The 15,589-nt window shown below is 42.5% G+C and overlaps 1 protein-coding gene across 2 annotated transcripts in view; it reads right to left on the bottom strand.

Moving 5' to 3' along the window:
• Positions 1 to 15,589, bottom strand: part of LOC308614148 (aromatase-like) — a gene marked incomplete at its 3' end in the record, with an annotated part of 97,779 nt that overhangs the window by 13,237 nt on the left and 68,953 nt on the right. The window contains exons 2-3 of one of the 2 annotated variants that reach the window (XM_081228334.1): positions 12,581 to 12,731; positions 1,995 to 2,149 (exon numbers count right to left, since the gene is read on the bottom strand). In XM_081228334.1, the coding sequence (XP_081084460.1) occupies positions 1,995 to 2,149; positions 12,581 to 12,731 (306 nt within the window). The remainder of the gene's footprint in view (positions 1 to 1,994; positions 2,150 to 12,580; positions 12,732 to 15,589) is intronic. The other variant, XM_081228336.1, reaches the window with a different exon arrangement.

Here is a 15,589-nt window from a genome sequence, read left to right as displayed (position 1 = left end):
ACATTGTACTTCAAGTTCATAGTATATGGTGGCCCTTGATTTATATTTGTCAAATTGAGGAATGAATGAATGAGTGAATGAAATGAATGAAACCAGGTAGACTGAACTGGCTCTGATTTCTCCCTTTGCTTGGCTCCTAACCATCTGAGCAGCTAGTGGTCCTGAAGGTAGGTGGTCTAACCTGAGAGTTTAACTCTTAAAAATTTTCTCTCCTTGTTCTAAGTTTCTTTAAGATTTCTTTAGGAGTAATCACTTTTTTTTTACTTTTTTTTTTTTTTTTGGCCACCCCTTGTGGCATGCAGGATCCTAGTTCCCCCGACCAAGGATCAAACCCACGCCCCCTTCACTGGAAGCATGGAGTCTTAACCACTGGACCACCAGGGAAGTCCCTTTTATGTCTTTTTTATTCAGACTTGCTGTTAAAGTCAGAGTCCTCAGACAAAACAAATCAGCTGTGCTGCAGAAGCCCCTGATGTCACACTTTGCAAATAAGAAAGGAGACCTAGTGAGTGGTCCTCGACTATAAGCATTTCCACCCATGTATAAAAGGGAAGTTTGGGTTGTCAGCATACTTTCTGACTTTAGGAGGGACCTGGAGATATGAAGGGCCAGGATGCTGTTTCCTGGGAGACTGTCACATCCACTAGTAGGACAGATGATTCCTTAATGACTCAGTACTTTGCATGGAAGGGTCGGCTTTATCACTCCCAGGCTGATGTATGATTTGCCTCTACGTTCAAGAGCTTGAAGCCACATTTCAAACATATAAACAGAATGTAATATCCCTGAAAGGGTCACAGGCCAAGGAATGTGGGCAGCCTCTAGAAGCTGGAAGAGCCAAGGAAACACTTTCTCCCTAGAGTCTCCAGAAAGGAACACAGCCTTATCAGTGCCTTGATTTTAGCCCCGTGAGGCCTATGCCAGACTTTTGACCCTTCAGACTGTAAGGTAATGAATGTGTGGTTTGAAACCACCAAGTCTGTGTCAATTTGTTAAGCAGCAATAGGAAACTAAGGTAGTGGAATCTGTGCTAGAGTTGTGCTGAATCTTGGTGATGGGCAGCTCTGTGGAGGGGGATCACCACTAGACTGGGACAGGCATAGTTTTTCCCTGTCTCGGCAGCCACACAGGAGGCATCTAGGTTCACTGCAGAGGCTGGCTGGAGGGAAGAATATCCATGGTCCCTGGTCAGACCTACAACCCATCTAGCGCCAGATTCCATCAATGATAAGGTTTCTAGTACATGACCATCTTCTCTGATGTTAATGTCAAAGGTTGGTCATGATTATTTCCCAAAGGCTTCCATTCCAGCAGCATATAGTAAAGAGGGAAATCACTAGATAGGGAGGTTCGGGATCTGGTCTCTGCTCATTGATTCCTCGCTGTGTTGCGTGGGGGGAAATCAGAAGCGCTCTAGAAATGTATTTACTTAAGTATGAAACTCAGAGGCTAGACAAGATACAGCCCTCCTCAGGACTAAAATTCTCTAATTTGCAAATTTCTTTCTGTTAAAACATCTGGGATGTCAGTCAGTGATTCAGCAAACATGTTGGCATTGTTAAATCAACTATATGGCTGATACACTAAATTCTTAACTGAAGTGACCTTAAGTATATAGGGTGCCAATTCCCCTTCACATTCGTGAAATTGTTTGTGTGTTAACAAGAAAAACAGAGTTTGTGGTGGTTAAATATGTAGGATCTGGGGTTGTATCCTATGCTGCCATTTATTAACGGTGGAAACTTGGGCAAGATACTTACTCTTTATGCCTCAGTTGTCTCATTTGTAAAATGTAAGTGATAAGAGTATTTACCACATGGGGTTGCTGTGGGATTAAAATAACAAGTGCTTAAAACACTGCCTACCGTATAGTACATGTATAATGAATGTTAGCTCTTACTATTTCAAAACTGTGAAGCAGCAGAAGTTAAAATTTATTTCAAGAAGGCATATTCATAAACAAAAGAGCAGAATGTAGCCAGACATCTGAATATCTTTCATAAAGTAAGTTCTAACAGCTTTCCAGAGGACTGGATTGTTGTTAAATATGATGCCTTTCTCATGCATGCCAATGCACTGCAACCCAAGTTTGCTGCCGAATCGGGATGTGTAGTGATTGTGCTTCATTACATGGAACACACTTGAGGACCTGCAGAGAAAGCAAACCTTGGGGTTACTTGTTGAGGGTCAGGAGAACTCAGTGTGATGAGTTTGCCTACCAGGTGGCTCTCATACCAAATGCCTGTTGATCTAAATGCAATGCATAATTTCTAGTATTCAGATTAAATAAGCACTTGTGTTAGCACAAGAACCTCCTTCTCCAGTTGAAACATTTCTACATACTAGCTCTCTGTTTGAGCATCCCTAAAGATCGAACACACACACACAGTTATTCGTTATTTCACCTTGTCTAACTCCAAGTCACTAAAATACGACCCTCTAACGTTATCAAAGCTGCAAGCCTGTAAGAAACTGAACCCTCCACACCACCATATTCCTGAGAGCCTCCAGCACCCAAGCAGTCCCTCTCTAGACAGTGCTCCCCATGCAGAAATGAGCCTCATAATCAGAAGTTGCTGCAATAACTGAAATCTTATCTCTTTAGTTTGGAAGCAGCAGTTCTGCCTTGTACCATCCATCCCCCAGAGGCTCTAATCAGGCCTGGCCCCTCCAGGGGAGTATCATTCTAGCACTGAAGGACATCTCCTGGGCACCTCTGGCCCTGGACTTGGCTGGCTGGGCTGGGCCTGGAATGCTCTCTGTGGTGGTGACAGCAGCTGTCTTGGGGCTCTGCATCCATCATGATTCATCGAGGTCTCCAGGGTCACAGAGTTCTCCCAGGACATAGGACACGCTGAGCCATTAGATAGCCCTTGCTGTGTCAACCCTGGAGCCTTGCCAGGAACTCAGGCTTCCTTGAACTTCCTGGTTCCTCTTCCACTGCTCTGCCTTCTACTCCCACCCCCAGGCCTGGCTCTTAAGGCCTGAGCTGGGCCTTCAGAGCAAGTAGGAAGGAGCAGGCAGCCCCTCCCCACCCATGTCCTCCTTCAGGACTTGCTTCCTGCCCCAAATCCTACTCTAATTGGGGCACGATAAGGCAATGAGCATTATAACATGTTGTTAAATCCTAGCTGAAGACGTCATGGGACCTCCGTGTGTGAGGAGAATATTGTCTTCTTAGGACAGTGGTACAGAATTCTTCTGCAGAGACTCACTTTGTTGAGAAGATGTTTTGTTTTATTTATTTATTTATTTGGTAGTTGCACCAGGTATTAGTTGTGGCAGGCGGTCTCCTTAGTGTGGCATGTGGGCTCCTTAGTTGTGGCATTCATGTGGGATATACTTCCCTGACCAGGGATCGAACGCAGGCCCCTTGCATTGGGAGCGTGGAGTCTTAACCACTGCACCACCAGGGAAGTCCCGAGAAAATGTTCTATTAAGATTGCTTATAAATTAGGCTTTGGCATTGGAAGGATAAATGGATCATTTAAATAATTTGATGATTGAGGATAAAGGTTAAGTGGGTAGTTATTCTCTTCAGGATAAAAGGTGGTGTGGGTTTATTAGATAGTGGATGCAAGCAGCACAGGGAAGGCTTGAGAGGAAACAGCTGAGATGAGCCTATATTATGAGGATTTGGGGAGGAGAGGGACTCCTCATTCACTGCTCAGTAAAAGAGGGACTTTAGAAGAAGAGAAGGTCTGTTGGGAACTCATGAAGTTAAGAATCAGGTGTGGGTGGTATGAACTAATTTTCATCTACCAAGAGAAAAATTAAGAAATTCTGCAGGGCTTCCCTGGTGGCGCAGTGGTTGGGAGTCTGCCTGCCGATGCAGGGGACACAGGTTAGTGCCCGGGTCCGGGAGGATCCCACGTGCTGCGGAGCGGCTGGGCCCGTGAGCCATGGCCGCTGAGCCTGCGCGTCCAGAGCCTGTGCTCCACAACGAGAGAGGCCACAACAGTGAGAGGCCCACGTACTGCAAAAATAAATAAATAAATAAATAAATAAATAAAATAAAATAAAAGAAATTCTGCAGGTGACTGCATTTCCTGTGGAAAGGGGCTGAGGTTGGAAAAGGTTCATGCAGGGCCTAGACAGAAGCAGGCTACCTGGGTGAGGGCTAAGTGGTGTCTGTGACCATGATGAGCATGGCTCAGGAAGCTGGAAGTCCAAAACGTCTTTGTTAATAAGCTATGTGATTGACCCTCCTTATGATGAGTGAGATGGAGGGGGTATGAACAGAGACGGGATGGAGTTTATCAGAGCATAGGAAGGTATAAGCAGGACATGTGGTGTTTGTATGTCCATTGTTTTCATAAGTGCCAGTTGTTTTGTATTATAGGCGAAGACTGAACACCAAACACCCCTTGGAGAAATCAAACGAGATTATCTCAAGGTAATGAAGAAAGTCAGTTCAGTGAGGATACACGGCAGACAGACCAGGGCAGAAGGAGGTGCAGACAGCCACCCCAAAATCCTTACCCACAGGGGCACCTAGATATGGTGAGGGAGGGAGGAAAGAGAAGCCATGTCTCAGCCACATCCCTCCAAGTTCCAGCCCTTCTACCTGTGACCCTGGTAATGCCACCTCTGAGGTGTGGGGCCCTCGACTGACTCTGCTGCTGGGTAGACAGTAGGACCACAGGGTTTGTGCTCAGGCACAGACAAGGTCTCATGTATCACCCTTCACCTCCCCATGCTGGCAAAGCCGTTCCAAGCACGTTATCCAGACTCCTCTGTGGGGCAGGACAACAGGCTCTTCAGATTACAGGTTTTATGTCACAGTGTTTATACATGGACCACACAGCCAAGTGCAAATTCCCCTTAGTAACAAGTAAGCATGGCAGTTCTGCAACTTCAAAAAATTTCCACTCAAGTAGCTTTAAATTGATAGGCATTTTTCTTGGAGATAATCAGAAAAAGGTAGTGGAGTTTGGGAATTAAAAAGAGTGGAGAGCAGAGAAGGAGTAGAGGTTTTCTGCAGTGCAGTTACAGGAGACATGAAGAAAGCCAATGCATTAGTCTGTGTTTTGGCCGTGCTTACAGGGCAGGAGCCAGAACGTATATAAAAGTTGCCCATCCTGTGTGCTCTGGTGAGGAGCTGCCATAGGCAGAGCTAACGTGATAGAACCCTTAACTTCGGGGCTTGAGAGCTAACCTGCTGAGGTCTGCTAGGGAAGTTAAAATAGATCTTCCAGAACTTTCCCACATGAGGATTACCCATTATCCCATGTCTCCAAGGCCAGAGTGGAGTTCAGAGACACAGATCATGACATCAGAAAGGAACCAAACATTTGGGCAGAGGAATAAAAAGAAAATATGCACATTATTACAGGAAAGTAAAATATATTTATGAACATCTTTTTTTTTTTTTTTTTTTTTTTGCGGTATGCAGGCCTCTCACTGTTGTGGCCTCTCCCATTGCAGAGCACAGGCTCCGGACGCGCAGGCTCAGCGGCCATGGCTCACGGGCCCAGCCGCTCCGTGGCATGTGGGATCTTCCCGGACCGGGGCACGAACCTATATCCCCTGCATTGGCAGGTGGACTCTGAACCACTGCACCACCAGGGAAGCCCATGAACATCTTTTTGATACTGCAGATGAGGGAGAATCTGGTGTGCAGGGGATAGAAGATGGAAAGAATTGCACAGTGCTCAATTGTGCAAATTCAAGATGCATAACATTTCTGGTGTTAGCTTTATTTTAGATGTTATCTTTTCTTATTTTGGTGAACTTAATATTGTTGAAGTTTTTAAGTTCAACACGAGTGAGCAGGTGTTCACTGCAGCTTTGCTATTTTGTCCCCACTTCTCCACTGAAATTTTGTTTCTCAACTGCAAATTCTCCTACTATGGGTGTTTTCTGAACACATAATCCTCAAAGATGGGGAGTGGCTACTATAGCCTATGTAAGTGTTCTTACATTGGGCTAGAGTGGCCATCTTCTCACTAGTTCCTCTCTCTCCGAGTTGACATTTGGCTCCTAAAAGGATGATTTTGTCTCATTGAGGTTGTTCAGTAAATGTCTGTGAGGACATATTCCCATAGAAGACAGTGGGCCAAAGAGCTCAGCTCTGGCTGAGTAGATTAGGCTGTAGGCTAAGTATTTAATCCATCACATTTGTGATGTATTCCAAGAGCTTTAAAAGGAAGCCCCTGAAATAATGGCAGTGGGGAGAAATGAAAACAGGATTGGTGCCCGAATGAATTGTTTACTTGATATGTTTCAGGAAGAAAAATCGATTTTTAATCAAAATGCTCTCTACTAAGTCAAATATATTCTTGTATTGATGCCAGATAATATTCATCACATTATCCTGAGTTTTGGACAAGTTTTTCTCTTGCTAGCAACTGTAAAAACAAAAACAAAAATGCAGATGCTTCTTATGTACATTCCAGGGAATTAATTTGACTGACACACAGATAAATTTTTCTCCTGTGTAGAAACATCATGCTATAGTAAGGACTAAAATTCTTATTAATTAATTAATAGATTTCAGAACTTTAGCTATTCTTATCTTCCCCTACTCTATAATCAAAGCAGGAAGTAATTTGTATACTCTTTATCCCCAAACTCATATCTACAAATTTTAAGTGCTTAGATGACAAGCAGAATACTATTTTTCTGGTCTGACCTTTAGAGCTTTTGCGTATATCGTGAAACACATTGGTCTGTTAGTATGTTTTGAGGTATTACTGGTCAATTAAAAACTTCAACCCAAACTTCAACCCAATTAAATGTTAGTTAATAAAGAGCGAATGTTAAATCAGTTGTCCTTTAGGGGGCGCCAACATCTCAGTTATCCTGAGACAGAGCCTTTGACTTGGCAAAGAACGAAGTAGGCAAGACAGAAGTGATACACACAGCAAGCAAAGTGTCACCAAGGATGAGCAGTTTAAAATAAGGTCACTTATCAAATGTAGGCTGGCTTTATCTAACTGGAGTAAATCAGGAAAGTGAAGAAGGCAAGGTTGGTGACGAACTAGGGATGTCAGCCCAGAGCTCCCCTGATATTCAGGAGAACACTAGAGATCTCCTTCCCACAGTGTGGACTGGCCTGTAACACCAGGTGAGGGAGATGTTACATTGACTGACTGACTGCCTGGCTGGCTGGGAGAGTGAGGACTTCTTACCACTGAGGAGAGACAGAGTGAGTCCCCAAGCTCAGAAGGGACAGTGGGTAGTGTAAGATGCCTGATCCCTGGGGTCATTATTCTTCTTGAAATGTGACTGAAGTCAAAAGACATCCCCAAAGATGGCAAACCTAACGTCTCTTCAAGATGAAAAGTAGCCAGGAAGTAAGTCCTTAGGTGGTAAAGAAGAAGCCACCCTCCCGTTCTGAGTTTAAAGAACTCACACACCTGTGGTCAGGTTCAAGATTGATGAGTACTAGGAATACAAGGGAGACAATCAATGGAATATTTGGTACCAAACATTTAAAAACACGTGCCTTGTGTAGACCTGTTCAGTGCCTGTGACTTATACTCCATCAATCGTACCACATTTTCCCTGTCCTTTGCCCTCTAATATCCTTACCCAGGTTTGATACTGAGGTCACGGCAAGAGAAAAAGAATCTTTGTAACAAAGAGATCTGACTGTAACCACCCTAAGCTGACCAAATTTAGTATCCCTAATATGGGACCACCTTCCCTGGTCTCTTGATGTAATGCAATGGGAAGTGCCTAGGACTAACAGGGAAGTATTATTACACAACAATTAACCTGAATCGAACAGAGCCTATAGACCTAGTGTTCAGTTTATAAGCAATACCAGGAATAGAAGAATATGTTCAATGACACCATAATGAGACACTGAGAGAGATTTGGAATGTGGGACATCCTGTAAGACAACTGATGTGGTCTCTTCAGAAGGTCAAGGTCATGGGGAAAAAGGGCGGAGGACTGCTCTTCTAATTTTCCTGTTCATTTGAACTTTTCTAACTAGAACGTTAGAAAAATATTTTCTTGTCGATCTTTAGAGTCTCTCCTTTTCATGCATCCTCAAGTCCCTTGACCCTCTGCTTACTTTGTACTAGTTGCCTGGTAAAACCTCAACCCTGGCTAAATCCAACTCTCAGTTTAGCTTACTCTGTGCTTGCACCTGGCAGCTGAATGGGGCCAGGGAAAAAACTATACATGCACATGGACACACACACACACACACACAGAGGCAGGTCTCAGTTAAATTCAAGTGGGCCCTTAGTGCAGCTTCCAGTTCTACTAAATTTCCCAAGTTCCGTCACTCTCGCTTTCCTGGATGACTGTTATATCCGGTCTCCTCTGTCCCCCAGTGTTGTACTTCCTCACCTTTAATTTCAGCTACAGACTTTATTTCCTATTTTACTGAGAAAACAAGCAACTGGAACCTCTGCAAGTCCAGCCACCAGTATCAGTGCCCATATATTCAACCTTCCCTCCTGTTACTGTGGATGAACTTGCGTGTCCCTTTTCAAGGCCACGTCCACTTGTTACCTGGACCCCCTTGTCATCTCACCTGGCACACTCCTTCTGTGTGCTGCATCAACAATTTCCTCTGTAACTTATCATTCCCATCAAAACACACATGTCCTAATATCTTGTATCTTAACAAATAAAAACTCCTTGGATCAAACATCCCTTTCAGCTCTGTTCTATTTCTCTGCCTCCTTTATGGCAAACTCCTGGAAAGAGTGTCTATACCTGCTGCCTCCAATTCTTCTCTCTCCATTCTCTACAGTGGTCAGACTTTTGCCCCCAGCACTCCATTGAAACTGCCCTTGTCAAGGTCACCCATGACCTCCCTGGTGCTAATTGCAATGCTCACATCTCTGTCCAGTCATGTTGCACTATCTGGAGAGTTGACTATTCCATCCTCCCTGACATGCATTCTCGCCTGGCTTTCAGACCACCACACTCTCCTGGCTTTCCCTTCTCTGTGTGGCTGTCCTTCTCAGCCTCCTTTGCTAGTTTCTGACTACAGTGGAAGGTCTGAATGGTTTGATACTGAGATCACTGCAAGAGAAAAAGATAACCTAGATATCCTAGATATCTTAATATCCTATTCAGCGGTACTAGGCAAGTCAAGTCAAAATATCTGAAATAGAATCCTGATTTCTCCCCATCCCAAAGTTGCTCCACCCACCTCATCTTCTTATAGCCCATATCTACCTGATAATGGTGTGGACAACCATCCTGGTTTGCCCAGCTTAAAAATCCTCTGGTTCCAAGTAAACCAAGACAGTTGTTCACCCTACTGATAATACTATGTTTTAGCCTTTTATTGTTGGTATATTAATACTGCAACAATATATTCCTCTACAAGGGTAGGGATTTGGGAGTGATTTTTTCATGATACCTGTCGTACATAATAAAGTTCTCAATAAATATTTATTTAATGAATGAATGGAGAGCCAATAATGACTATGATAGATTAGGATCATCCAGTGCTTAATATAATTCTCAATAGTGGATGCTTACAAAATAAATGAATGAATTCCCTATAAATTTATGCACAATTAATACAGGTATACAAATACTATAACAATAATTAGTATTTAAATGACTAACAGATGTGCAAATATGATCCCAATTAGCATGTTAATTGCTAATTTCCCTTTATGGATGCTACCCACATTCTCCTTTTTGATACTATTACAAACACTAATACATACACACGACATAAAGTGTCATACGTAACGTCTGTGGACCCTCAGTAATTTAGAGCATCCCTGCCTGGGAATCGTGCACACTTTACGCACTTTAAGATGATCAGATGGAGCTCCCCCCCAGAGCCCCCAGTTGCTCAGGCAGAATCCCGGCAGCACTTGTGCCTGACGTCCCGCCCCCCGAAGTTCTGCAGCTCCCCTGACTTCAGAACTCGGCTGACTTGAAAGTTGGGGCATAATCTCAGCACAGTTGTAATGACTACAGATGTCAAACTTTTCAAAAGAGAAAAAAATCTGACAAACTATTCAAAGAAAAAGAAAAAGCTTTCTGAGGTCCAATGGGGTCTTTTCAAGAGGTACCGGTAGTTCTGGAAGGACCTGAAGAGCAGACAAGGGAAGGAGATGGGGACAAACATGTCCTATTCCTACGGGGAGCTCAGCCCTTAACAACAAAATTGAGCAGCTCAGAGGCAATTATAGAGAACACAGAGACTCCAACCAGAGAAAAGCCTATGAGGACAGAACAGGGAAAGAACTGGGAGAGCTGGGGGAAGGGCAGAGTGGGTTGTTGTCCAGGTCCTCAGGGTGAATCAGCACCTGACCCTGTCAGGGTGGCTAAGGTCACTTTCCTAACTAAGATAGCAGAGTGATGAGATGCCACCTGTGCTGTAACAAGGGTCCTGTTTCAGGAATTGCCTTTGGGGTTCCTGGGAATTTATCTGGTGATCTAAGTATCTAGTGTCTAAGAGCAATTTCTGTCCTGGTCCTCTGGTCCTTTCTCACGTGCTTCATTCTTCCCTCCAGGTCTAGTCTTGCAGTCCCACCACCTGAGCTACACTTAAGGGTAAGAAAATTAGAACCCCTCCAACCTGCTTAGGTGTTTCCCCAACCCCAGGGAAAGGCCCCCTGCCCCAGAAGCTTCTTACCTTCTCTCCTCCCTCAAGCTCTGCAGCACATTGGAATCACCTGGGGCTCTAAACACTACCAGTGCCTGGGTCCACCCCATCAAGAGACTGTAACAGTTGGGTTGTGGCCTGGGCAGTGGGGTTTTGAACAGCTCCCTGGGTGACTTTAATGTGCAGCCCGGGTGAGAAGCACTGCTCTAGATCCTGAGCTGCAGGCGTTATCCTTTTGGATGAATATCCTGCAGGTCCCTTTGCCTGTACCTGAGGGAAGGGGGTGATAGGGAAGGCAGACACTGACTTGAGGAGGGCTGGAAGGCAACTTGCTGTGCTGGGGGATCAAAGAGCAGAAGGCAGTGTCCCAGTCCTCCAAGCCCAGTTGCCATCTGTTCCAGGACATTTTTGAGGCTCTAGTCAGTTAAACAAGTGAGTAAAGTGTTGATTTTGAAAATGAGAGCATATCAAATTCACTTAAATTTGGCTAGGCAGAGCTCCATAGACCAAGAGAAGTAAAATCCAAGAGTAACTCTGGCCTCGCCATTAGAGCAGTGGATCTGAAACTGGAGTGTGCCTCAGAATCACCTGGAGGGCTCGTGGTAACAGATCGCTGGGCCCCGCCCCCAGATTTTCTTATTTAGTGGGTCAGGGTGGGACCCAAGGATGGGCATTTCTCACAAGTTCCCAGATATGTGGATGCTGCTGGTTGGGGGCCACCATCTGAGAACCGCTGCACTGGGGTGTTTCGCTGTGAACCCAATGAAATGACATTTCCACCTGAAGCTATTTATGGTTAGATGTGTAACATGGTCTGCCTTAGCTACTCTTCAGACTTTTACAACACCATACTGAGTGAAATGAAAAAAAAAAAAAGGCAAAAACCGAGATACTAGTTTGGTTGAAAATAACATTTTAAGATAGTAAGAAATATTTGGAAGAATAACATTTTTGTCCCCTGGCCCCTTCTTTCATGTATTTGGTTCAAGGAATTAGGCTTTGAGTTCATCATGGTGTTTCATGAAATGATGTTCATTATCTTGGCCTGAAAACAATCAATGTAGTTTCTAGAATTGCTTTACTTACTTTTGGGCAATAGTGTGTATCTGAACAATTAATTCTAATAAATCAGTAAAACCTTCTGGTCAGTCTTAGTTTGTATGTAAATCCTGTCAGGGATTATAAGTATAAAAAATCCTGAATGAGACAGTTTGAAGCTAGCTTTGCTGACAATCTAAGAAAGAGAGCTGAATGTTTAGAACATCTAGTGAGATGTGCTCTCTTTTAAACTCTCCATTTTCTATGACTAATCAATAAGAAAACTAATATTTCACAAGCCTAGTTTTTCACAGTGGATGCACATTTTGTTAACCCTGGAGTGAATTCAATCTGCTAGTTATCCAGAAAATATAACAGAGCAGGGGGAATTGGGGGAACACCATTTCTTTTAACCGGCAATATTCTTTCTGATTTATGTAAAATCACTCAGCAAGGGCACTGGCACAGAGTCACCAATGGGATAGCAGTGTTATGAATGGCGCCTTCTTCACTGTCTACCCTCCTAGAATTTCTTGGTAGCCTGACATTAGAAACACGACAGCAAATTGATACAGTCAGATTTTTCTGTCTCAGGCTTTTGCTTCTGTTACTGTTCTTTTTTGTTTGTTTGTTTTATGCTTATGGTAGAGATAAGACTAACAACTTAGGAAAGCAAAAAGTTAATACCTCTCTCTAAGTATGTTTTGTCAAAGCCAAATGACCTGGATCTAAGTTTCTACATTCACTGCTTAGGGAGATTTTGAATGATTTCTCAACTTTCCAGAGTTCTTTATCTATGTACCTTTGGCTTCAAGCAAAGCCCAATTATTCCACTTGTCTACAGTTTTAGATTTTTACCTGGAAATCACTCACGTTCCTTTAAGTAGTAAAAACATAGTCTTCGAACCAAAGACAGCAAGATATCAAAATCAGTTTGTTTTTTAAAAGGAAAAATCCCAGCCTTGATATTAAAAATATGTCTTTGATTATTAACAGGCTTACTTGCTAATAATGACAGTTTCCTCTCCATATATCCAGACTCTCATGAATTCTCCATACGTCTTATTGTAGTAATTGCAGGCACCGCCGATCCCCATCCAGAAGAACCTGCAGTAGGAAATGAGGGGCCCAATTCCCAGAAAATAGCCAGGACCTAGGAAAGTCATCAGATTACAATCAGTATTTCCTCAACACCAGAAGGAGCAATTGCTTTAAATTACTGCTGTTCTTGTTCTTTTTTATCTAAATGTTCTTTTAATCTTCTGACATATAGGTGAATTACTTAGAAAGAAAAAAGGAAAAAGATTTAAAAAACAACATAAGCATAACATGAGGCTCTTCACTGCTCCAAGTAAGAAGTATTCCAGAATACACAGTACTCCAGTTCCACTTGATCTCAGTCATTTCATTCTAAATGGACTGGAGTAGTTGTCTATTCTTGCTGTGTTAAACGGTGTCAGTGAGTTTCAGATACAAGTCAATCAGTCCCCCTGGTAGCAGGCATGAAAACCAGGACAGGTGACAAGCTGATAGATCTGTCTGGCTGCCTAGTTTTGTCTGAAAACTTTGGGTTTGAAAGCACCAGTCAACGGAATGGGTGGGCTTGAATTAGTTTGTGGTTTTGGTGTCATCTGTTTAACTGTGAGAAACATGGTCTGCAAAGGCAATGTCCAAACAAAAAACATCCATTCCTCTTTTTTTTCCTTCAAAAGGATTTGGTTTAAGAAGAGAATCTTAAGCTAAATCTCATGAGACAAAATAAAGCTAAGCATTGAGGAATGACCAGTGGGTCTGATCAGTGTCTAGACCAGAGTCTGAGTCCAATGATGTGGTTTTAGTGAAGAGCCGTGGCCCTTACACCCTTGCTGATGCAGACGATGACAGAATTGTGAAGACTGTGCATCTGGTGAGCAGCCAGGGGAGCTGTTGCTTGTATCAGAGAACAAACCTGGCAGCTTGATTTTAGTGGTGGTGGTGAAAAGTTCATCAAAAGCTTGTTGGAGTGGTTTTAGGAGTTTTATTGTAAAGTTATACCATTTCTATATCTTACTACTTTAATTCCGTTCTGTCAGTGAAATAGTTGTGGAGCCAAAACTCACACAACTGTCTGAGACAGTACAGTACTCTCACTGCCTGGTCTGGAGCTCTGTAATAATCTACATAACCTAAGTTTTTGCATGAATCATCTAAATTGGAAGTTTAACCCCAAATTTGACAAACAAGGATTACTCCTTAATCTGAAGTAGCTGGGTTAATGTGGACAAGACTGCTTTTTTGTCTCTAAAGTGAAGGTCTTTGTTAATGTCTACAGAACCAAAACGAATTTTAGTTTCTTTGGTCAGGGGGTCTTAATCTTAGGATTGTTCTAATAGTACTATGAATAGATGACTGACTTTATATTAAAATAATTTCATTAAGTTCTTAAAAGAATTAAACAAGCTGATTTGATTGTATACATATTTCCTTAAAATATCATCAGATATACTGACCTCTTATCAACTGACATATTATGCATAATAACAAAATACTTTGCTGAATGTTTACAGCTTGAAACATTGTAGACTGTCAATAAATATTTCCTGAATGAATTTTAAAAGTTAATTAGACTTGTGTAAAGCATGAAATTTTAAATATTATCCTTATTTAGAATATTTTAGGTGTATTTACATTTTGATAAAAATGGAAAAATATATTGTTTCTCATACATTTAGTCCACGTGAAGTCAAACGTCTGTCTATTTGGGAATAGACTTATTCAACAAACATTTACTTCATATGCTAGGGCCATGAGGAACAAAGACATACAAATCAAGGCTTCACTTTTCAGTTTTTATGTAAAAGTTTAGTGCCATGTAGAAAGTCTTAGTATTTGGGAACCACCATTCTAATTTAAAATATGAAAGTGGAGAGCTGTATCTCCTGAACAAGGGAGATTGTGATTGTGTTGAACTCCCTTAGGGGTTGAGAACCTGAGTGTTCTAACCAGAGAGAATTAGAGTTTTGAGTCCTTAGCGATCCATCTTATGTCAGCTTAATTCATCCAACAAACACTGAGACCCTTCTAGGTATAGATATAGCTCCAAGTTAGACCTGTGATGGTATGATAAGTATAACTAGGTCCCTATCAGATCCTGGGCAGGGAAAAAGGAATGTGAAAAAAAGCACAAAATGAAATAGTTATCATACAGTATCATCCTTTCAGTTACATGTATATCTTATACCTTCCAGTTGGAGAGAAGAATGCTCTAGGAAGGGAGAAATTTTGTTAGAATATTAGGGAAATACTCTGGTTGTGTCCACATTACACTGCTCTCTGCTCAGATTTGGGAATGCTCATCTAGGCATGTGTGAGTGCAGGAGTCTCTTGCACACCTCAGAGGAGCAGTAAATACTTTACTGCATTTTTGTGCAGAGATGGCCTCCATGAAGCCAACAGCTGGGGCCTCCCACTCTCTGTCCTAATCAAGAAGCTGTTACGTTCCATGCCGGGTGTACACCCTAGAGAACCCTGTGCACACGAATGTTCATAGCAGTACTGTTCACAGTAACCCCAAGCTAGAGACACCCTAAATGTCCATCAACAGTAGAATGGGAGATTAAAGCATGGGGTGTTCATATAACTGCATACCATATGAACTGCAGCTGCATGCCACAACCTGGATGAAACCCACAGGCAAAAAAGTGAGCAAAAAAGCAAGACAGAGAATAATGTAGGATTCTATTGCTAAAGCATGTAAAACCAGGCAAAACTAAAGTACGTTGTTTGGAATATGAAATTAGGTGAAAAATCTATTAAAAAGCAGGGGAGCGATCATTAAGAAATAGAAGATTGTTTATTTCTGGGGATGAGAGAGGGTATGATTGAAAAGGCACAAGAGGAGTTTCTAGGATGCTGCTAACATCCTACTTCTTGCGCTGGTCTGTGATGACGTGTTTATTTGTGCATTTTCTGTATTTTTAATGGGCAAAAGGAGACTATTGCCATGTCCTTTTTTTTCCAGTGCTCCCATAA

Source organism: Mesoplodon bidens (genome assembly GCF_964165515.1).
Source record: "Mesoplodon bidens genome assembly, chromosome: 3".
Lineage (NCBI taxonomy): Eukaryota > Metazoa > Chordata > Mammalia > Artiodactyla > Ziphiidae > Mesoplodon > Mesoplodon bidens.
The sequence above is the reverse complement of the archived record's forward strand: the minus strand, read 5'-3'. Positions and strand labels throughout refer to the sequence as shown.